The sequence below is a fragment of the Egretta garzetta genome, unplaced genomic scaffold (assembly GCF_000687185.1).
Source record: "Egretta garzetta isolate BGI_Z169 unplaced genomic scaffold, ASM68718v1 scaffold34, whole genome shotgun sequence".
NCBI classification, from domain to species: domain Eukaryota; kingdom Metazoa; phylum Chordata; class Aves; order Pelecaniformes; family Ardeidae; genus Egretta; species Egretta garzetta.
Genome location: NW_009259586.1, coordinates 186,429 through 209,827, shown reverse-complemented (window position 1 = coordinate 209,827; position 23,399 = coordinate 186,429). Strand labels below are relative to the sequence as shown.

The 23,399-nt window shown below is 46.0% G+C and overlaps 1 protein-coding gene across 1 annotated transcript in view; it reads left to right on the top strand.

Moving 5' to 3' along the window:
- The window catches only part of STX8 (syntaxin 8), a 102,926-nt gene extending 79,533 nt beyond the window's left edge, over positions 1-23,393 (top strand). The window contains exon 5 of the mRNA XM_035893272.1: positions 23,124-23,393. Coding sequence (XP_035749165.1) covers positions 23,124-23,191 — 68 coding nt within the window. The 3' untranslated portion in view covers positions 23,192-23,393. The remainder of the gene's footprint in view (positions 1-23,123) is intronic.
- The last annotated feature ends 6 nt before the right edge of the window (positions 23,394-23,399 follow it).

Sequence of the window (23,399 nt, the reverse complement as noted above, 5' to 3'; positions counted from 1 at the left end):
TGCTAAAGAAGCAGCAAATGTTTTTCTGGCATTTAAATAGAATGCAAAAATATTAATTTCCCACCTTGCTATTGAATTAAAGATTCAAAAGTGGGGGGGGGAAAGCCCAAGGTTTTGGACTTCTACAGAAAACACTAGCAGTGCCAAGTCATTCATCCTGAGCGTTTTACAGCCTGCTTTCCGGGGGAAGGCAGCATTATAAATAGGAACATTTCCAGTTTTCTGAGCAGAGAGGATTTGATTTCTTCTTGTGAATTTTGCATTCTGTGCTTTCTGATTCAGAAACACTTCATGGGCAGGGGGTGTGTTTTGACGAGATGCTCAGATAGCTTGGGAGCTAGGTAAATGTTTGGTTAAAGGTGATCTCCAGTTTTTGCTTGACCTTGCGGTTTGGAGCGGGGCAAGGTAGAGAAGTGGCTTTTAAGGCTTCACATTGCACCTTAGTCCTTTGCTGAAACTGAAATTCTTTCATTTCTGCACATCTTCCCCAGTGTTGCTGCCTCTGCTTTACTGGTTACTTTGGTAATAACAACATTATTAATATCTCTGTCAGACGCATGGCTACTTTGCTGTGTCCTCTATACTGGTTCCTACATAAGTGTTTCATGCTTGTTTACCATCACCCTTGGTTTTTCAAAGATGCTCCTTGCTTTGGTAGCCGAATGCAATTGTGTAAATGAATGCAGAGTAAGTACTGTTCTCCTGCCTATTCATCTGTCTGCATTTAAGTTTTCGTATCATATCTGTGTGTGCATATTAGCGGTTAACGGTCTGTGAGAGAAACTTTCTTGGAAAGGAGTATCTTGAGTTTAGATCAGTCAGCCTTGACCACTGATGAAAAGCTGTTCCTGTGCTGGGATCTTCCGCTGAGACTTCTCTGCGACTGGATTTGCTCCAGCCTGGGCTGTATCCGCTGAGCTGCCGTAACGTGGAGCTGCTTTGAAGGTTCTGGTGTAGTCCATGCAGGAGGAGTCGTGCTTTAGGTCTTTAAATTCTGCTTGAAATAAAGAGTTGGTGAATTTGGAGGCTTGCTCTGTTGTGTGCTGTGTAAGCCCTGTTGAGATAAGGAAGGTTGAATCCTGGTACTTGGTAATTGCACAAAATGCTGAATTTTCTCTCGGCTTGCTCCTGTTGCGAAGATGCGTGCTTTGTTTTGGTTGACAGAGGAACCAAACACTAGAGGTGATCTTCCAAGGAAGGAAGAGTAGAACAGATTTTCGTTTGCAAAAACAATGTTGTGTGTAAATGAGCATCAGATTTTGTGTAAATGAGAAGGTCAAACTTTGCTGATGGCTTTTTGGTGGGCATCTTTTGTCCTGCTGATTCTGGCAATAAGTAGATGGATAAGTCATCAACGGGCTTGGAATTGGGGAGTATTTCGATGTTAAATGGCTTAATAAGCTGAGCTGGTGGTAGCCTGACTGATGTGGTAGTGCCCAAAAGGGAGGCGTGGCGTGTCTGTAGGTGGGCATTCAGGTATTTTTATGGGTTATGACTGAACAAGTTTTACAACATACAAGCTCCAGTCGTCTGCTTCCTTGCTTAATTTGGCAAGGTTCGCAGGAGAGCTGGGCGTGAGGTAAGGGGTAGTTTTGGCTCCGTTCTGCTCAGTGGCTGGTTTTAGTGGTGGACTAGCTCACCTGAGAGTTGGCTCCGTAACTCTGAGATAGTGGGGAGGACCCCCGTCTCCTTTTAAAGCCTTCATTCAGCACTAGTCGAGAAAGAACTGGGGCGTCAGGAAGGCAGGAACTGTGTTATTTCTGGGCAGGCTTCCCATCTTTGTGGACTCGTGTGGCTGGTTCTGCCTTCCCTGTAAGGTTTGTGCTCTTCTGCCAAGGTTCTTTGAAGGTGAGTGCTAAAAAAGACCTTGTGGCCATAAGGGATGAAGGGAGGAACTGGGAGCAACAGTGGAGCGATTGCTGTGAGGAATTGCTGCCCTTTGCTGCCAGGCCTGCGCTGGCTCCATCCCGCAGTGGTTGACCTGTCTTAGTAGCTCCTTAACATAATATATTGTCCTCTGTGGAACAGGGCAGTGCTGTTGTCCCCACCTGAGTGCCTGTAGCTTGGCTATCTCCAGGCCCTCTGTGCCTGCCTGGAGCATCGTGACTGGCAGCTTGCTCTCGGACCGTCTCAGTGCAGCTCCAACTTTGGGGTGCTAGAGGAATTGGAGTTAAGCTGTCAGATTTTGGGGATGTGGTCCAGAATTTGTTGTGCTTTGCTCGGATGAGCTGTGAATTGCTTCGCAGCACCCTGCAAGGTAACCTGCCTGTCCATCACAGACTGCTCTGCAGAAGGGGCTGCTTGGGTGTTTCTTCTTGGTTTGCTGTCATGGTTACCTGGCCAGACACTGAGCCTCCCCAGCCGCTCACTCACTCCCCCTGTGGGATGGGGGAGCAAATCAGAAGGGTGAAAGTGAGAAAACTCGTGGGCTGAGATAAAGACAGTTTAACAGGGAAAGTAAAAGCCGTGCACGCAAGCAAAGCAAACCAAGGAATTAATTCCCTGCTTCCCACCAGCAGGCGGGCGCTCGGCCATCCCCAGGACAGCCGGGCTCCATCACGCGTAATGGTGGCTTGGGAAGACAAAATGCTGTAACTCCAAACATTTCCCCCTTTCCTCCTCCTTCCCCCAGCTCTATGTGCTCAGCATGACGCCCTATGGTCTGGAATAGCCCTTGGGCCAGTTGAGGTCAGCTCTCCTGGCCGTGCCTCCTCACAGCTTCTTGTGCCCCTGGCAGAGCAGGGGAAGCTGAAAAGCCCTTGCCTGGTGTAAGCCCTGCTCAGCAACAACTGAACCATCAGTGAGTTATCGACGTTCTTCTCATACTGAATCCAAAACACAGCTCTGTGCCAGCTACTAGGAAGAAAATTAACTGTCCCAGCCAAAACCAGGACATTTTCTGACACAGATGAAAGCACGTTCTCTTAATGCCACCTGACATCAAGGCATGGATGCAGCAGGGAAGAACAACCCCTTGGCTCTGCTGCGCTTTGTCGCACGCAGAGTCTGAGATCAAAAAAACTCCTTTGGCTGTTGCTTGTCACCCTCCGCGTGGAGCAGCAGCAGGTCCGGACAAGGGGATCCTGCCAGTTGGGAGCGTGGGGGAGGCAGATGGGCTGAGGATGACTGTAGAAGCCGTTCCTTGGGGACCTGGTGTTCGTCAACCCTCTGCTGCTGCAGGTCGGCAGGCATCGCATTGGGGTTGGTAAACAGACGCGTTAACAGCTGAAGTTTATCCACAGATGTATGAGCATGGCCGGTGCTCAGGAGGTTGGGGCTTCCCTACTTAGCAGAGCCTTAGCAGGCGTGCTCCTTGCCTTGTGACGTTGCTGAGATGGCTCGGCCTGCCCTTTGCAGTGATGACATCCATCTTAGTCACTTCATCTGGTGGCTTGGTAAACCCAACGGTTTCCAAGGTGGTTCCCAAGTGACCCCATCACCGCTGTTAGATCCTTAACGCTTTCCTTCGTCACAACTAACATACCTGTCTCAGCTTTCTAAGAAGTTTCACCCTTCTCATCACATTCATCGTCTGGTTTTCTGCGGTTTATCATGGCCTCCTTTGAGATACCAGGGCATGAAATTGTCTCTTGTGGTGGAGTTTCCTTTGATCGAACTAGACTGCACTTCAGTAGTCCTCGTCTGTCTTAACTTCTTGCATAAGAGACTTTCTCCGAGAGATATTTTTAAAGACATCTCTTTGATAAAAATACCTCGGGTAGGAGGGAGAACTCTCAGCATACTCTCACCTTCTCCAGTGTGATGGGGTTACGCCCTTTACTTTATATAGATCAAGAAAATAGGGAATTTGTAATTCTTTAGATAATGGAGGGTTGCTGAATAATGCTGTACAGACTCATGCTAAACTAAGAGTCTTTTAAAAAGAAAATGTTATAAAGCCACGTCTGAATCCTCGGTGGAACAGCCTCTCCCAGCACCTGCCGCTACCAGCAGTGCTCCTCACAAAATGTCATTACTGGGGAAAAAATAACGATTGCTGCCCGTTTACCCAGTACTCTGGGCAATTAATTTCCCAACCTCAGTCCATGTACTCTGGCAGATCATGCTGAAGTACATAGATAAGCTTCGCCCATCAACCACGGGGGCAAACGGACCCCAATCAGGGGAACTCGTTGTCTTAACTCACTCCTGCAGCTTCCTGCAGAAGGCACCGGCTGTTCCCCGTCACTGTGACGGGAGCTGGCTCTCTTGCCACAAATCTGATAGATTTTATTTTTTTTTCCCCTCTTTTGGATTGCAAAAGCTGCTCTGCTGTGTTGGATTTATTAAATGCATATGACAGATAACTGCTGCTCTCTGTCTTATTTGCAGGCACCCCTCTGCAGTCCCTGGGTGCTGCTGTTGGCAGTGCGGCGCATGTACACCCACAGAGAAACAGCATTAAGTTTTTTAATGCTTATGTTGATGACAGTGCTGGTAGCATCCATGGCTTCAAAAATGCTGATGCTTCTCTGAAAAAAAAAAAAAAAGAAAAATAAAAAGAGTCATCTTAGTGGTGAACTGCTGAGTTGCTTAAACGCTGCTGCAGCTTTCTCCCTTATAAAATTTTAAACATAATCTTCCTTTTGGGGGGGAAAGCTGAATGAAAGTTCATTGGGAGAAGAATATTTAATGCTGCCAGAGAAGGTTCTTGATTGCGGTTGATTCTGAAACTGGTAATGAATGTGCGCTATCAGGGCCTGGGGATTTGGTGTATGAATTTCCCAGGGTCTAATCATCTCATAAGGCTGCTGAGTGTGACTCCTTCCCCAGTAATCTACTTAACTCAGTAATTTACCCCTCCTTTTGCCTTGCCAGGAGAATGAATCTCACAGGTTGTTTGCATGACAAGTAGCTTGGGATTGTCTCAGGCTTTGAAGAAGATGCTGGGAGTTAATTATGGCAGCTTGAGTTAATGGTTTCCCATGTTCACTGGCAGCCTGGGTGAGGAGCAGAGCTGGAGAATGGTGTTTATGGGCAGTACTATTCTAGGCTGCACCATGTGTTTTGATAACTAAAATGCTAAAAAAAAAAAAAAAAATGTTTTGCCTTCCAAAGGATGTTTTTCTCCACCAAAACTAATGTCAGGGGAAAATTATGTTTGGTAGTTCTAGGATTATTGGATTTGCAGATAGAAACTGCTGTGCTAACGGCAGCTACTGACTGATGACCCAAAACAGCTAACTGGGAGATGTTTCTTGGCAGCTGATCGTACCAAAAATCTCCCCTCAAAGCCATTAAAACCACAGTGGACAATGTTTAAATAAAGAAAAAAAGTTGCTAGCAAGCAAAAACTAATCAGTGCATCCCCATCTTCATTTTAAAAGAATCTCAGGATGCTCTGTCAGAAGTGTTGACTTTTAAATTGTCTTAGGACCCACTCACACCAAGCCTTCATGGTGCTAAAAATAAAAGGGTAAGCATCCCTTCATCTCTGCTTTTAATTTGCCTCCTCCTGTAGCCATACGTTGTGAATAAAATTCCTGCTTCAAGATAGGCTCCATGGTACGTGGTCAGCCTGTGCTAGCTCACGCTCGGAACAGAGGAGACAGAGACTGTGTTGGGAGCAAAGGGATGGGAAGCTCTGGATAAACTGTACGGGTTTTGTTAAAATTACTGTCATGTTCTGTGGCTTGCTTGAAATCAAATACTGCCAAGCATCTTGCTGCAGTCCCGGTGGTTTGCACCTAATATGAATTATATTAACTATTTGCAGATGACCTTATTTCTGCTAATAACGCCGTGTGGGCAGCCTGAAACTTGGAGTGATTGAGGCAGGATTTGATGAAAACTTAAAAAAAACCCAACAACCCATTTCTTAACATTATTTCGGAGTTGTGCATGCGTGGCTCTACCTGGTGACGCTATGCAGGAGCCACAGCATAGGTGTTCCCCTCGTTGACCGAGAGGCGAGCTTGTCCCGGGGAGCTTCACACGCGTGCAGAGCAGCAAGTGCTTCTCCATCAGCATCAGCAACCTCTGGTCTACAAATCAGGGCTGCTGAAAAGGTCAGTGTAGATGTTGAGGTTCAGCCCCTTCTTCTTAATATTGAGCAAGCTTGGTTTTTCTGGGTTTCAACCTATTTTTGGTTTGTTGCTTCTGTCCTTGTGCTGGACAATTCATAGGCACCTCGGCTGAACTCAGACCCTGGTTGGAGTAGCCTCGCTTCTGGCCACTCTCCTTGGGCTCCTTGGAAGTAGCCATGGGCCACAGGTGGAAAGTCCCCATTGAGTTCTCCAGCTGAAGGTGGTCTGATCCTCTACACAGATTTCACAGGTCTTCGGGGATTTGCCTCCGGTTCCCGCTGGGAGCGACTGTATCCTTGCAGGGTCCGTCCAACCACAGATGGACTCTGCCTGTCTGCAGGATCAGGGCCTGGAGAGCAAGGGGCCTCTCTCTGATGTCCTGTGCCTAGACAAGTCAAGCTTTTGTTAGCGTAGCACCAAGGTGATTTGTGTTTTTTCATGGGGAAAGATAAACATGAAAAATAATTTATCTAATCTCTGTATAAGCTGGATGAAAATAAGAATGGAATACATGTTGCAACTACAAAAGTGCATTGAAAGGCCTATTTGTTTTCTGACTCAGAAAGACATGGTTGGCTTAAAAGTGTAATTTTAGCAGAATTGTACCACTTGGTTTGAGTTAATGTTTTGCAGACAGCAGAGTCCTCAAAACAATATAAAATCTAGGGGATAAATGAGGATCTTCCCAATCATCTACACAAAGCCGGAGACCACATGTACTCGGCCTGAAGCTTTCATACCTAACATTTTCTTCTGCATTGCAGAGACTGTTTTTTGTTCCTTTTAGGCCCATCTTTAGGTCTAAGATAAGATGGGGGCTGCCCGCACTTGAAGGGAGCAGAACTTTCCTGCGGGACTGGCTGATCCGTGGCATCAGCGAAGCCAAGGGAGCAGGGCAGGGTCTAGTGGTCAGCTCAAGCAAACTCCATCTCCTTCGTGTTCCTGGCCTTGAAGCAGGGGCCTTGTGAAGCCCAGGCGTGGATCTGGAGTTCGGCACTGCTGCTGAATTGCCGAAGGACACCCAGATACTCCTTTGCTCTTTATAGTCCACACGTTTCTCTTTCCCGTGTCTGGTATTGTGAAGGGGTGCGTTTGGCAGAGTGGGGAACACAGGATGCTTTGCAAAACACTGCCTTTATTCTGTCAACCAAGTGACTGCGACTTTCTTAATTGCGGATTCTTTTAGTTAATTAGAAATGTTTGGAAACGCCTCGCACCTCAGCAGGGTTCAGTTCTGCGGGGTGCCAAGTGCTTTGTTCTTCATCCAGCAAAGCACTTAAGCGTGTCTTTAAGAACACTTTACAGGCTGAAATAAGCTCATTGATTTCAGGGCACTGAAGGCTTGAGCCAATACCAAATTTCTTCCAATGATCTCGACTCAAATAGTAACATCCAGGAAAGTGTTTCTTGAATGCTAACGCTACCTTAAACAGCAATATCTTGGGCTGGTCTGGAACAACTGCAACGGGTAAGGGAAATGTAACAAAGACTGAAACAGCCTATTTGAGGGGGGAGTTTCTTCTGGGGAATACAAGAAAATTCATGGTTAAAGGTGATTTTTCCCCCTCCCTCCCCCCTTTTTTTTTCCTTCCAGTTTTGTAGTAGCAGAGGTTAGCTTTAACCATGGTCATCTTCAGCGAGCTTTTAATAAATTAAGAGAAAACCGAAACAGTTTGGAAAAGTATGGAATAAGCAAATACTCCAGGGAGACTTTTAGTGGCAACATGATTAATAAGGGGCACTCCTGGTAATACTATCAAAACAGAGCTATTGCAAAAGCATATGGAGCGTCGTCCCTCTTTGGGGGCAGGCGCAGGATTCAGACAAATGATCCAGGGCGATTTATATGCCTCTTTGCAGTGTGGGTTTTTAATCCCCCTGGAAGCGTGAGGGGAATGAGCTCTATATGTAACCGTGGGATTAGACGTAAGGAAAAAAAAATATTTACTAAATCAGGCAACTTCTTTTTGCTCCCAAGTATTTTTATCCTTGTTGATTGTTTGATAACAGGCTACATTCCTTACACAGACCTTGTTTTTTGTGAATTTTATATAGAATTTTTTTTTCTCTGTGTCAACCCCCACACGTATCTTGTAATAACCATAAGGAGCTGAAAAAGGGAAATGTTCTCCAACAGGAGAATAGGGTGCAAAATTTATGAAGATGGGTTTCAGAAACGCCCTGCCTTAGAATCATAGAATCATGGGATCGTTTGGTTGGAAAAGCCCGTTAAGATCATCAAGCCCAACCGTTACCCTAACCCTGCCATCCCACCACTAAACCACTTTTGTAAGTTCTCCCAGCGCTCTCCTGGATTTGTTGCCTTTCTCTCTTACAAACAAAAGTCTCCGCTGATGCGTGAGTATGTGGAGGGGTTGCTTCCAGCTATAACGCTTACTGCGTTCACCGTTCACGTTGCTCCTGTCACCCAGGCCAGTTTGTCCCCCTGCACTTTGTTCTGAGAGTAATTATTTCTTTATTTCCTTTGAAGATGTTCGCTGTGCAGCTGCTGTGGCAGCTTGTAGCTGTCATGTGGGAAGGCAAAAGGAGAGAACTGGAGTTATGAGCTTATAAACTTCTCAAGTTTTAGGAAGGTACTGAGATGAAATTATGTTGTGGATTTTCCTCCTTTCTCTCTCTCTTTTTTTTTTAATACAAAATGAGAGAAGACCTCTTGTACTGCATTTGCATAAATTGTACGAGTTTGGCTCTGCTCAAGTCAGAAGTTAAAAAATAAAATAAAATAGCCATCCTGACACATGAGACAATGCAGTCGTCCAAAACCAAAATAGTTTTGTGTAGTACACCAGCATATAGGAGTCAAAGATCTGTGTGTGTGGGCTTTAAGAGATGCCTTGCCTTCTTTTTTTGGAGAAGAAACTTCTGTTAACGGCTAAATGATTCAGCAAGGATTGAATTCCCTGCTTCATCGGCATGAAACTTTCAGTTCTTGCTACTGAACTATGTTATTTTATCAGCCTCCTGCTCTTCAGACTCCATTTACCAAAACCTTTTAAAAGTGATTATGCAAGTCAAACCTAATTTCTTATCACGGTTCTGTATTTATTGGCTCGGCTGTTTGCGAGGGATTGTTTCACCCACCCTGTTTCCTTTGGCATTTTTAGAAGGTTCTTAGAGTTGTTAGCAGCTGTAAATGGTATTAATGAGAAGTATTTGGTTGCTGGTTTCTGCAGTTTTGTATGCTGATTGGGTTGGATTGCCAACGGTTGAGCAAGTTTCTAAAAGAAGGATTGTTCTTTGAATTGTGAAAACACCATTCGCAACACAAACCCAGCTATATCTGTGTCATGACTTTTACCTGCAGGCTCATACCCTTCTGCAGAAACTGAGGCAAAACACTTCATTTGTCTAAATTGGTATTGACTTTAAAATCAATGAAGCCCCATCAAAGAATCTTCTGAAATGTTAAAAGAGCCCATCTGAAAGATGTCAAGGTTCTGTTCCTTTTTCTCAGTGTTGTCTTTGAGATGATAAGCACTTGCCCACTTCAGCCATACCTCTTCGGGTTGTCCATACTGTGCTGTTCTTCCTGCAGTAGTTCTAGTGGGTTAGTGAAGAACTTTCTCAGAGTAGCACAGCCTGTTTGTGAAAATGAGCAGGTCTGGTGTGGTTTCATCTGGGGAGAATCCGGTGTGTGTGCTCCCTGAATGGTGGTGCATCCTTAAAGGTTTTCAAGACTCAGGTTGACAAAAGCCCAGAGCAACGTGGTCTGAGTCTGGTCTTAGAATCACGCAATCATAGAATATCTCAAGTTGGAAGGGACCCATAAGGATCATTGGGTCCAGCTCCCTAATTTAGCCCTGCTTGGAGCAGCAGGTTGCGCTAGACACCTGATGGTTTTATGATTTATGACTCCAGTTGTCTTCTTTTCAGAGTCAGAAGAGCATATCCTTGCTGCAGTCACCAGATCTTGCTGTTGGACTGCTAGATTCACCCAGATCACATTCATGGAAGGAGTCAACCAAAAATAAGTACAGTTTCCTTATGCAGACCCTCCTGTTTGAGACCCGCTACAGGTGGGGAAGAGCTCAGTGGAGTGTGATCGACTTGTCCAAGAAAGAGAAGCTTGCTAACAGTATCTCGTGGAGCAGAGAGCTTACCTTCTGTGTGACAGCAGTAGGCAGGTGGTGAGACTATCCAGCCACAAGCATGATCAAAAACTAGTTTTCTAACAGGCAAAGTTAGGTTCACTTCCCTCTGGGACTTCAAAAGTAGAAAAATAAGCATCTCCCACCTTTATTAGGCTTGTGTTCAATGCATCAGCCTGTGGCTGCTGAGCTGCACATAGTTTGTGGAATGAGTTGAGGGCAATTGCTGTAACAGCTATGATGTGACCAGCAGATTTGTTCAGTGAGGTCAGATTTCCCAGCAGACTCCCTTAATGTGGACAGAATTAATCGTGCCAGGGCTGACACTGCTGGGTTGGCTCGGGAACCACTCGGTCACCTTGTCCAGCCAAACCTCCTAACAGACAGATCGATACTCAGGAAACCCTCCTCATCGTCCACCACTGGACTGTATTTGAGGCCTGCATTGGGGATCTAAATTATGCCCCTTCTGGCTCTTGACAACATGAAGACTTTGATGTTTAGGGCTGAAGAAGGCTGCTTGCATCCTGCACTTAGCTGGTCTTAGTCCTTGAACGTGATTGTACAACTGCTTTTACTGGAGAAGCTCCTTGGCTCAGCCAAGAACTTTAATGATAAAATTGTGGTTTATGTGGTAGCCTCCTCATCGTGTACCTGAAATTATCTCTTTGAGCTGTTCTCCAAGGCCTGTAGCAGATGGAGAGAGACACAATGAGCGAAACAGTTGGGAGAATGGTTCAGACTTTTAAGTCAATATAGACTGGAAAAGCAAAAGGAGTATTAGATGTGTGTAACCAGTTCAGACGTAGTGTGTAATTGAACTTCATCTGTGGCTTTTAAAATCAGCAACAGACAGAGCATCCCAGATGTGAAACCCATGTTTGTTCAGATGCAATGAATGCGTAGACAATTTTTTCTGGACTTCACCTCACCAAGTGCCATCTTCCAGGTAGGTTTACGTCAAGCGAATTGACCGGAGCAGCGCTTCATGGTGCGGCTCTGACTATCGCAACAGCCCTGGTTTACAGGGTCATCCCAGTAGTTTCACGTTTAAAGTTGTCAGTTATTTAATTCCTGACTGTTTTATACCCGTTTTTAATTTTTAAAAAGAAGAAGAAAATCCATGCAGCTTTTGAGCTGGAGTTTCTCATACTTAAGTCTGTGTAAAGATGATTTATGGTGCTAGTAGGGACTCCACTGGAAATGCATAATCTATTATGAAGTGGATTGAACAGCCCATGCTGAAATGTTTATTGCCGTCTTCAAAATAGAATACATCAGGGTTGATGGTGCCTGTCCAGGAAAGAGAGAGAGTGGAGTGGAGTGGGGCTAGTGGGGTATTTTTAGTATTCCAATAAAAGACAAGGCTTTTAAAGGAAATCACTTATTGCCATTTTGCAATCAAGAATGCAGGAGTGTTCCAGGGGCTGCAAGAAATATGCTTCAAGAATGTTGGAGCCATAAGGAACTAATCATTAAATATTCTCTCGTTTCCACCCCCGTTCCTTGCTCTGAGGAAGCCATTTAGAAGCTTTGCAATTTGTATGTAAATCTCAACCCTCCTGACCACTCAGTCAAGTATCCAAGTGACTTAGGAGCCAGCATCCCATTTTCAAAAGTTCTTAAAATTCCTGGGCAAGCAGGGCACTTTTTTAAATAGAAGGCACATGGACCAGACTTCAAGAACACTTAATCTGACCTTAAATGACTTGGTATGAACACAATATGATTTTTTTTTTTTCCCCTGCTATAACTTTTTCTCCTTGATCAATGTCTTGCTAGTGAAGTTCGTCTTGCGGGTTCAGATAGACCAGTAAAACTGTAGTTTTGTTACTGCAGCTTATTCCACTCGTTTTACTGAGCTGTGATTATTTTTATTTCTTTTTTTTTTTTTTGATGCGTAAGTCTAGTTGTTGATGCTTTAAACATTTCAGAAGCATTCTGGCACTGTAATATATCCATCTAACTAGGGAGTGAGTAATCCCAGCATTTGTTCGAGTGAAAAACAAAGGAAGAGGCAAAGGATAATACTTTCTGATTTAAGAGCCTAATGGGACAATTTATTGATGCATCTAAGCAGAGCTAGTGGTTACCTGCTCCCTCTCCCCATGTTCCCATCTTTTGCCTTGTACTGGCACTGGTGTCCTGGTGAGGCAGTTCAGGGAGCTATAATGGTCGAAAACTGACCCTACCAAAAACAAAGACTGGGGTGTCGGGCCGATGGCAGATGGATGCGGGCAGATGTCCCCTTCTGCGCCAGGCCAGCAGAGCTGTCCTTTCATTTTATTATTTTTTTTTCCCCATTTGTTTTTACTGGAGAAAGTAGTGGAGGAACAACAGTCCCCTGCTGAGATCATCTGTCGTGTCTTCTGCCTTTTCCCGGCTTGCTGCAGGTAGCAGCTTTGGGGTAAGCTGCTGCCTGGCAGACCCTTTCTTTCAGGAAAACCATTTTGAGTTTGCCAGTTGGGCTGCAGCTCCTGCCTCCCTGGCTGGTGGGTAAGGCTGAGCTGGAGAAGGTACATGGATGTAGGTGTGTGAGGAGGAGCACCAGCCATCGGGGCGCTGTGGGAGGCAGCGAACGCCCCCATCTCTGGGATTTAACTCACCTTAGCCCAGGTTGGTGCCTCTCCTTGCAGCCTGTGCTGCATCTGGCTGGTAGATCTCTGGAGTTTCTAATACAAAGAGAAGTCTCTTTAGTGACCTGTGCTGCTGAAGGACCACCTGATGGTAGGTAACCTTTGGATTTGCTAAGATTATCGCCTTCTTGCAAGGAAAGCTTCACCTGGCTCTCTTTCACACCCTTCAGCTCCCAACTGTTCTCTCTACCACGGTTCATGAAGCTGTGATCCATGCCAAAGGCTTCTTCAGTTCTTCATTGCTCGTCTCCCTTGATGGTGTGGGGAGGATAACTTCTGGTTATCTAAGCCTAGAGATGGGGGTGTCCCAGTTAAATCTGTGCTTTGTCACCCTTTACTCCTGATTTTTGCTGAGCTTATGCCAGAACAGGAGGGTTCAGGTGACACCTATGGCTTGGTTGGGCTCACTTGGGTGAACCTTATCTGACAGACAGGGATTTGTAGAACTTCTACGATCCTGTTTGGGCTTGGTTTGTTTCCTTTCTTCTGGGAAACCTTTAGTGCACATTGAGTTGTTTTAAACTTTCGTAAGTCCTGTTCCAAGTTGTAACACAGTTATTCAGAAATGCAGCACGTTGCTTGACTGATCTTGCTTCTTGGCATCACTTATGTGAGGGAAAGGATGCTAGAGAGTCTGGAGAAGGGAAAATTGGAAAGTGTGCATGCTTGTTTAATAAAAAAAAAGGGGGGAAGAAAAATAAGCCCATGCAAAAAAATCCAGTAACCGTGTCTGCCGATGACCTTTGGGGTTGGAAATAGTTTGATAATAGCAGTGTGGGGACCAGCAAGGAAAGTCTGTGAAGTCACTCTAGCAAGAACAAAAGGAAAAACCATGAGAATATTTCCAGTTTCTGGCTTGCTGGGAGCTGGGTCATCTCCTGCACAACTCTGGATGTCCCCGCCTGGTGCTGCCCCAGCACACCCATCAGAAGAGGACAGCAGAGAGAGATGAGTAGAGGCTGCCAGGTTTGACTCGAAGTAAAATGGAGAGTATGTGGGAAAACACCAAAAGAGGCTCTCGGGGAGGCTTAAGGTCTTAAATTGTCACCTTTGGCTGGGAATGGGTGCAATATCCTGCACGAATTTACCCCAAAAGACAGCTTGTGCTCTGGAGGGGCTTTCTTTTAGCCTGCCTTTTGCATCATTAACAAAGTTGGAAAGAATTTGCTGCAGAGTTAATATTGCTCGTTAAATACATCTGATCTTTTCTTCGATATAGCAGTGAGTAGAAAGGATCCAGTTAATGTTGGGGGTTTTTTGGGTAGGAGGTAGCTTGGGTAAGCTGTTGCCTCTCACATCGGCTCTTTGTGCAGTGATGAGCCCAGTAAATTATTTTATTATCGAGCATTTTGGCAGAAAGCTACTATTCAGGAATGTGTATAAATTGCTTTAAAGCTCTTTGGTTCAGTAGTTCTGTCTCAGAGGTACACTGAACCATTTCTCCTAGGTTGTCCTCTATGAACTACCTTCTGCTATTTAAAGTAGATACAAATTTAGCTCAAAGTGTTACCTTTCCTGCAGACTTCCTTGAAAGTTAAAGCTTGTGACAGTTTAGTTCTTGCTGTGCTCTTGACTTGTCTTCAAATTCAAACAAATGTCTTCTTGCCTGGCTCTGAGCTTCATTTCTGGTGGCTTGGAAGGTAGAAGGTACTTCTATTTCTTAATTTCCTTAGGAAACCTTCCTGTCTTTCAGCTGCCTTTCTTCTAGTCTGGTTTTCAGGTCAACGCAAGAGGTTAACGAATTGTGTAGATGCGTAGATGTACAGTCCAATGTATATTTATGCAGCATCTTAACTGTTGGATTGAAACCTTCCAAATGCTGCCAAAGGTAGGCGATTTACCTTGACACAGACTAGCTAAGCATCTGAGTTGTTGACACGTAAGCAGCGGTTGAGGGCTGCGACCAAATTCATTTGAGCTATTCCTCTGACTGTTGTGGTTCAAGTGAGGTTGGGTTTGTACAGCGTATATGGCTTTTTGAAAGAATATGGGATTTCTTTGCTGTTGGGCTTGGAAGCAGTTCAATGTGCTATCTGGCGTGCATTTATAATTTGAAAAATAGATTAAAAAAGAAGCAAATTGAAGTATAACAATAATGGATTAAGAGAAACGCTTATCTCACTTCCTTTTGGAGGGCTGCGCATGTGGTTTGGGACCCAAATGCTCAGGATTATTCGATCGCTGAAGCAATAAATGTTTTGGATGTCAGCTCACTCCATGCTGCTTCTGGGACTGAATGTGACATTTATTTTCTGATAGCGGCAATTTTTACCTTGCTGTTATTTAGCCACGCTTTGTTTGCCAACAGGCCTTGCTGTTGGTACGTGCCCTGATGAAAGGCTTGGCTTAACAACCGACTTGTCTGTGTGCCCGAGAAAGAAGCATGGCTCTGACCCAACGTGCCAAAAAACCCACAAAAATGCAATTTTTAATATATGAAATAATGTTGACCGAGGAGTTAATGTGTGTAAACAAAGTCTATACATTTGACTCTGATACCTCACATGAATAACTCCAAATGTGGAAGAACTCGTAGAATAAGTTTTTTTCATCTTCCATAGGGGTGACCTAGGTTTTTCTTTCTTCCAAATAAGGAATTAATAATGCAATCGTTGTTGTTTCCAAAGAGCTCAGCTTTTTTGAGAAGTGTCTCTTTTTTTTCCTTTTCTTCTTCTTCCCCCTCCTCTAGACCCAATGAAACACATGGGCGTTTGGAGCCTTTAATAACTGTTTGCAGAGCCTGTTCTTGATTTCTTTGCGAATTGCCAACGATTTTGATGTCAGAGTTGAGAGGTACAATTGCAGTGTTAAATTTCTCAAGTCAGACCAGTTGAAAAGGAAGGTCAAAAGCAATAACGGCCAGGTTCCTCTGGGCGGGTGGGGGCGTAGGATAATGTGCGGTCGCAGCGTTTTACACAGACGTATCGCCCAAGAAAAAGTTTGGCTGTCACAAAACTAATAAAGAACAAGCCTCCGGAGACATAGTTTCAATGATGCAGGTGTAGGAATCGGGGAGTGTATTTACATACAAGCCAGCTTAATAGCATGGGATTTATGCTAAAGTGGTTCTTAATGCAATACAAATTGAATACCCCCTCTCGCTTAAAACGAGGAAAATGTTAGAAGGAAAGATTTTTTTTTTTTATAGCTTTTGGGGGAGAAAGTGTTTGGCTTTTTTTAGGGAACGTAAAGGACCGCAAGATGGATTTTCTTCGGCTGCTTGCTATGTTAAACTAGCGCTTTAGGTACATGCATCGGACTTGAAGCCAGCCTTCCAAGTGGGTTCTCTTTTCCCTTGAAAATCAAGGTTTTGAACAGGTTTGGGCAGGGTTTCTGCCATATATCTGGCAACACGGACTTAAAATTAACTTGCTGAAAAAGCAGATAAAATTGGGGTTTTTTGTTTGTTTTTTTTTTAAACTGTGACATTCAAAAGAAATCCTTAAAAGAGAGAAGCTGTGACTCTACAGCCTCTTGTTGAAACTCCCATCTTTTCCCTGCTTCTCTCCTACCCTATAAAACAACTATTACGTGTTTATAAGTTAGCGCTCCGTGTCACTTATAAAAGAAGACTTATTCATAAACTTCTGGATAGACAGTTCTGTGGGAATATAACTTTCTTGGCATAAAACAAGCTGCTTTTTCCAGATAATGTAATGCTATACCAGGCTCTTTAAAGTCATAGCGTGCTATTTATTATTATTTTATAATCTATAAAAGACACCAGTGCTGAGCCTCCAGCGTTACTGAGAATGATGCTATGCCCACATCCACAGAAAAGATAGGAAAACCCCCAGCAAAATTCCCATTCCCAGAAATAGTTGTCAGCAAGGTGTTGAGGGATGCTCGGGGCTTGGTGCAGGGCCGCTTCCCTGTGCCTCCTCTCTGCAGACAGCAGGCACCAGGGCAGATCATAAATAGGCACATCTCATTCTTTGGGTGGCATTTATTTGCCAGCAGCAAGTTAGAAGTTCTTGAAACAGGCTTGAATTTAACGTTTCAGCTTTTGAAGTCAGGGCGGATGATTTGGACACACACACCCCTTAGAAATTTTATTTTATTTTTTTTTTTAATGGGCTGAAATCAGTATTTACTCCACCATCCAGAAACGAGCAAGGAGCCAACGCGTGGCAGTGTTTGCTTTCTGAGTATGTTCAATATTCGGAAAGAGCACTGAGCCCACAAAACCATAGCTCACCCAAAGGACAGCTGCTTCCCAAATCTCCAGGTTTCCAGCCGACGTGGATTTGGGGATGACAATTGGGGATGGCTTTGGTCAAGTCCAAAAGGCTGCTGCTGCTTCCTGGCTGGGAGGGACTGCCCTGCTGCCAGAGCAGCCTGCTGCGAACCTGCCAGAGAAACTGTGGCCATGCACCCCCATGAAAAGGAGACATTAGCCCTTAGCATATGCTCGGATTTACTTATCCTATTTGTAAGGAGCATCCTATACTCTGTGCGCTAATTATAGCAGTGGGGACTGGGAGAGATTTCTTTGCCCACTGAGTCCAGACCTCAGCTATCACGGGGAAATTCCCTCTGCGCTTGCTTTCACAAACCCTCCTCGTATGCTTTGAAAGCATTGGGGATGTTCTCCCGAGGGACTGGGTATTTCCAGTGGCAGCCCAAGCCAGGCCGGTGCTCAGAGAGACAGCAGCGGGGGGGATACCTTGATGTGGATCTTGTGTCCATCACTGATGGGCTTGGGGTTAAACAAGGAGTGACAGAGTGGACCTGGTGTCCAACTGGAAGATGCCTCCAAGGCAGAAGGATGAATTGGCGTTGCCGCTGGAGACCTTTAGTGTGACCTGTGAAGCCCTGGGTGCGTCAGCCACTGCCTGCTCCTGTCACCCACCTACCTTCAGCTGGATGGGGGTGGTGGGGTTAGTGTGGGCATCACTCTTGAATTTCAGGGTTGTGGCTGGAGCGTATTGGTGATGACCTACCTGCTGCTCTAGCCGAGGCTGCTGGGCCGCTGTGTGAAGCACTGGCCAGTGCCCGCCTGCTGGAGGGGCGAAAGAGAAGAGCTGAAGCCTCGCTGATGTTACTTGCACCATCGAACCAAGGTATCCTCAGTCCCTGGAATATACCTTGCCAGCGTGCATTTATAAAAATAAACCCAGTATCTTGTTACTGGAGCAGGGGATGCCGAGGGGGAAGGTGCAACTCTCTGCTCTGCAGGGGCTGCCCCCTGTGAAGTTGTAACTCAAGACACCTTGTAGAAACCTGCGTGCTCTAATTGATAACATGTTAAATCTCAATGCCCGGCACTCCGTGGCCACGGAGCGATTTTAATGGTAAATCAATAGTCTGATAGAAGCAGACCAGAAATCTTTTGACAGTTATTCAAGAGGGACTTGTCAAAACACGATGTATTTATGACCAAGTTCCTGCCTGCCTGTTCAAAGGCCCTTGAACCCCTGCCAGATCCTAAACATGCTCCGATTCCCAGGAGTTATATTCAGCACAATAAGTGGATATTTCACAGTAAATATTGCCTTGGCAGAAAGCTGGCATAAGCACCCAGTTGACAAGCAACAATTGGCTGCTTTGTATGGGTGCTGCGAGGGCTTGTCTCGCCATCCGTGGCAGCGCTCAGGACCAGAAATTTCTGCCAGGCTCCAGCCGTCGTTAGCATTAGGAATTAGAAACGCTTTAAAGAAAGCTGCAGATCGTTGAGTCTCAGCGGCCTCCATCTGAACAGTCAGCAGAAGGAATTGGAAAGTCTCGATGATTAATCACAAACACAAAAGCTGGCTGCTGGCTGACAGTAGGTATCCGCTCTTCTCCAAGGAACCCAATTCATCAGCGTTATTTGTGATTCATAACGGTTATTTGAGGCACCCTGCGCTTGTGTGAGATTACAAACCAGAAATGTTAATTATTCTTCGGCAGCGTGGTGTAGGTTGTAACACCCGTGCAGCACCTGTAGCCTGGGCTCCGTACTGCAAGGAGAGGGATGCTCTCGAGGGCAGGGATGTGCTGTGTCCCGGGTTTGCACGGTGCTCAGCGTGGTGCGGCTCCAAGCCACGTCTGGAAAACAGCAAAGGTTGGGATGAAGAGAGGGAAATGAAATGATTTATTGGACTTGCCGTCTGTGTGACTGGGGTTTATCATCGCCGAGGATGGCTGGCAGTGCACCAGAGAGCGTGGGCTTTACGTGTGGTCTTACTTCTAACGAGAGCTTACACCCTCAAGGTACACAGTCCTGACTGGGCAGGGGTCTGGCTGGATAGACCGGAGGGGATACAGTCCTCAGCCATCACCTGTATTCACACAGATCATTAACCCTCTGGAAACAGAGGTGCAAATGGGGGTGGAAAGTCATCTCCGAGATGCCCATCTTCAGGCAGATGCAGACCCGGAGGAATTATTTGCATTTCCATGTGAACCCTGGCTGGGGAGTTGTTTGAGTGGGAGTGAATCGGGTGCGGTGGGACGGGTGTCCATGATGAACCCCAACCCGGTGACCCTCAAAGCTGATAAACCTTGGGGAGAGGGAATGGGTTTGGGACTTGGAGAAGGGCTGCCCCAGGTGACCCTGGGATGGGGTGTGGTGTGAACCCCAGATCCTCTGCTCTCGTGGCCAGACAGGTAGCAGCTGAGACAGACTAAAGAGTGATCTTAGCCTAGAGATAAATTATGGGTATCATAACCTTTTCTTTCCATCTTACATCTGAAAATTTGATCTCAACTTGATTTTGGAAGAGTCTTTGCTAGGTTTGGAATATTGAACCCACCGGCTGCCCAGAGACTAGGGGTCGGGATGGGGGCGATGAGCAGAGGCGCAGCTGATCTCAGCAATAAGATTAAAACCCAGCAAAGCAGCATTGGTGCTGGTGCTCCCGGGAACGGTGGGGAGACCCTGCTTCCTGCCAGCACTCTCCACCGTGAAACCCAGCGGAAGCTGAGGACGTGCCCTCTGCATTTCTGCACCGCTCCCCCGAGCTGGAACAGCAGCACCATCTCAAACTCTTTAGCAGATGGAGCTTCAGGAGCATTGCACTTTCTCCAACCTGCCTTAATTAATTGCTCTGATTTGCATGCTGACTTCTGCTTGCACTTCCCACCTTTCCCTGAGAAATGCATTTCAAATCTGTATTCCTGTCACTGCTCCCTTTTGCTTTCTGATCCTGTTTGCTTTGTTAGCGGCTTTGATTCCTGAAACTTCTCTTTGAGGAGTTCTTGTTGAGGGGAGTATTTATATTTCCTAGGACTTGAGCAGAAAAAGTCAAAGCAGGCAGGGACCCTAGAACGTGTAATTACTGTCAGATCCGATCCGCCGTTTTGGTTAGGAAAGCATGTTGTGCTCCAGGAAACACCCAGGTTTGAAAGCTTCAGATCCTTCTAATCTGCTGTTCTGTTTGGGGGGGGGAGGAAATGTGCATAACATCTGGTCTCTATCATGCAAGAGGTACTTTGAAATTTGTGTGCTATTGCCAACTTATATCGTCCTTTTTGCGCATATCACACGGATCAGATAAGCCTTTAATACCAGTGGATTGATGATTTATATCGCACCGACGCGTGCCATCTCTGCTTCTCCATCTCTCACGTGGGGAGCAAGTACTTGACTGCTGCTTTTGGAAACAGAAAAGTGGCTCCAGGTTTTAATACCAGTCACTTTCCAGGAATAAAATGAAGTTTATTTCATTTTGCTGTCCTGCTCTTGTTGCCCTGAACGTCCTCTTAAGTTCCTGTTCGCTCTGCTATTGCCCGTGAGTTAACTTTATGAGTCCCCCACCTTCCCCTCTTCCTGCTCTGTAATAATTCTGGGTTTATGTGCAGTTTTTCTTGGGAGTTGTCAAAGAATAATTACACCCCATTAACTCCACTTTGTATCATTACTAATTCACACCTATAGAGTATTTTCCAAGAAACTGATCTCCGTTGTCTCTTAATTGCCCAAGTCCATAAACTCTGTTACACTGAAACTGTGCTAAGGATTTGCACCCTCTAAAACTTTTCCCTCCAGTGCAAAACATAACAGAGAATCTGAACGCGGCAGCTTTATCAGATCTTATTTCTTCCCAATTTAAGCAACTTATTTGCTTCTGGCTCTGTTGAAGACTAGAAAATGGATATTAAGATGTAAAAGGCGAGAGACTAGAAGCACAGTAAAAGCATAGATCGTGTTCCCAATGGATTCATCCAGGTTTGTGTTGCTGGGTGATGTTGCGTGGTTGGCTGAGGCTGAAGACTGAGCGCTATCCCCCTCTTGCCTGTTCCGGTGGGTCAGAGCCAAGTACCCTGTGTACGGTCTGAGATCCAGCTGCGTCGAAGGTGCTTGGACTCGCAGTGATAGGCACTGACCTGGGATGCGGATCTGGAGCTAGGCTGGGCCCTGCGGCAGCATCCTCTGGGACGCTTCCCGAAGGACTTCACCTGCGAGGGACTGGGCACTGGTGGAAGAAACCCAGTTTTTCTGGGTGCCCCCAGCACGGACCCTGCCTGCCGCATGCCCACTGGGGCTGGGTGCAAGCACGGTGGTTGTTAGCTGAAATGGCAGCCTTGTGCAGCACAGTCCTGGTGGCTTCTGGAGTCAGAGCCAAACCCAAGCCCTTGCCAGGGGTGCAAAGCGGGCAGCAGGAACAGCCAGATGCACTTTTACTAGTTTATTCAGATGAATGTGATTAATAAGCAGTTTCACCCAGGTTTAACCTGAAGCTTAGTGCGCTCTAAAACAAATCACCCCCAAATCATCCTACCTCAAAGGATGCAGTAAGTATGCACCCCTCAGTGTACAGGTGCTAAAGCACTTGTCCCTGCCCAACCGAGGAGCTCGTCCCCGCACCCCGCCTCAGAGCTGAGTCCTGCCCCAGTCCTTGGGCATCCCGGGCAGAGCATACGGAGCTGCGGCCATCTCTGTGCGGGGTCAGCAGCTTCGGCAAGGAAAGGAAAGGCTCAGTACCCGAGTCCTGCTTGAGCCTGTGCAGGGAAGCTCAAGCTCTCTTCAGATAACGAATGGTTTCAACTGAGTGTAAAAGAAAAAAAATACTGTTGGTGGCAACTCTTATTTCCCTGGAAAAAAATCCTGGACCGCTGGCAGAGAAACAGTTTCTGCACAGAAAACATGACACTATTTACAAAAAGCCATGGCTAATATCCTTTTCCAGCTTGGAAAGAGGAGTTTATTTTAATACATCCTTTTTTAATTGCCATGAGCTGGACTTGTAAATATTGTAAGTGGTTGAGTAATAGTAATCCGTGAGCGGACCAAATGAAGGGACGTTTTTTCCGCTCTTGGAGCCCTTATTCCCGCAGCTTGGGCTTGGACAGGGGGATAGCACGGAGCAGATACTAAACCAAAACAAAAGCCTCCTAATTAAAAGATCATTTAACCCCAGAGGATGCCTGCGTGGGTGATGCCAGTGCCTGGGGCGTGCAGTGGTCCCGCTGGCCCAGGAGGAGTCCATGTCTTGGGGCTGCTTAGGGAGGTGGTGGGGTGACCCCAGGGATCCAGTCCGTTTTCAGTAACGCATTTCTTGCTCTCCTCTAAGAAAGAGAAGAGAAAGTGGAGAATTCTACCCAAGAAAGGAGAAACGAAGGAAAATTTGTTTTCTCTAGCAGGTGTCTGAGAGCCGTGTTGCCTTATCGCTATCCTTTAGTTGAGAGAGAAAATGTGCTTTGCTGGTTTGCTGGATCAGTCTTCAAAACAACATGTAACTTTTTTTTTGACACCATCCTTCTGCAGAGCAGCACAGTGTGCCTGAACTAAAAAACAGTCATCAGGTTCTGTAAGGTTGCGTTAGTCATTAACTTCTGCGTATCAACCGGTAGGGCTTGGGGGCAGGATAGAGCCCATGTGCTGTGTGGTGGGGCAGAGCACGGTCAGGCTCTCTTTAATGATGGTTGAGCTTCATTCTCCCAAGTCAGGTAGCATAGCTGAAAGCCGTGCTTTTGCGCTGCAAATAGTTTTGTCTGAAAGCAGGACTGGTTTGTATTGGAAACAATTTCCTGATGCAATTTGGATTTCCTTCTGAATAATCCTTTGCCCCAGTGGGATGGTACAGAGGGATTCTAGAGAAGCTTAACTGGCCTTGCCATGAGTTAAACATATCCCTTAATCTCTGTAAGGCAGATGTTTAAGTAGGAAGATACCCTACAGGCACTCTTAACAAAAATAATAACTTGAAGGGTCAGGAAGAGGAAGAGCTGCTCTGCCAACGTGGGGTTTGAGCCCACATCGCTGTTCAGGTAGTTGGTGTGCAGGGAGGGGTCTGGTGAGAAGCTTGCATGGGGGAAAATCAGTCTCAGCTGGGAGGAGAAGCAGGACTCAGAGAAAGAATTTAACTGCAAAAGACCAATTGTTGAAGGTGAAGGCAGCAACCTTAATGCTGTTTCATCTTTTCCAGGAATGCTGGTGGTGATTGTGTTGCTGCTGATCGCGATTGCTGTGGTTGCTGTCTGGCCAACGCAGTAATGCAGATCTGGGGCCCATCGGAGCTGCTGCTTGACAGCTGAGCGTGGAGGACTCCAGAGAAGAGACTGACTTTGTGCAAAGACCTTCTGTCTTTTAAATAAACTCAACAGTATGAGAATGAAGCTGTGTCCGACAGACGTCCCTTCTTCCTTTGGTGCACAGCTGAAGAGCACTGCCTGATTTGGAGGGTTGGAACTTGAAAAGGACG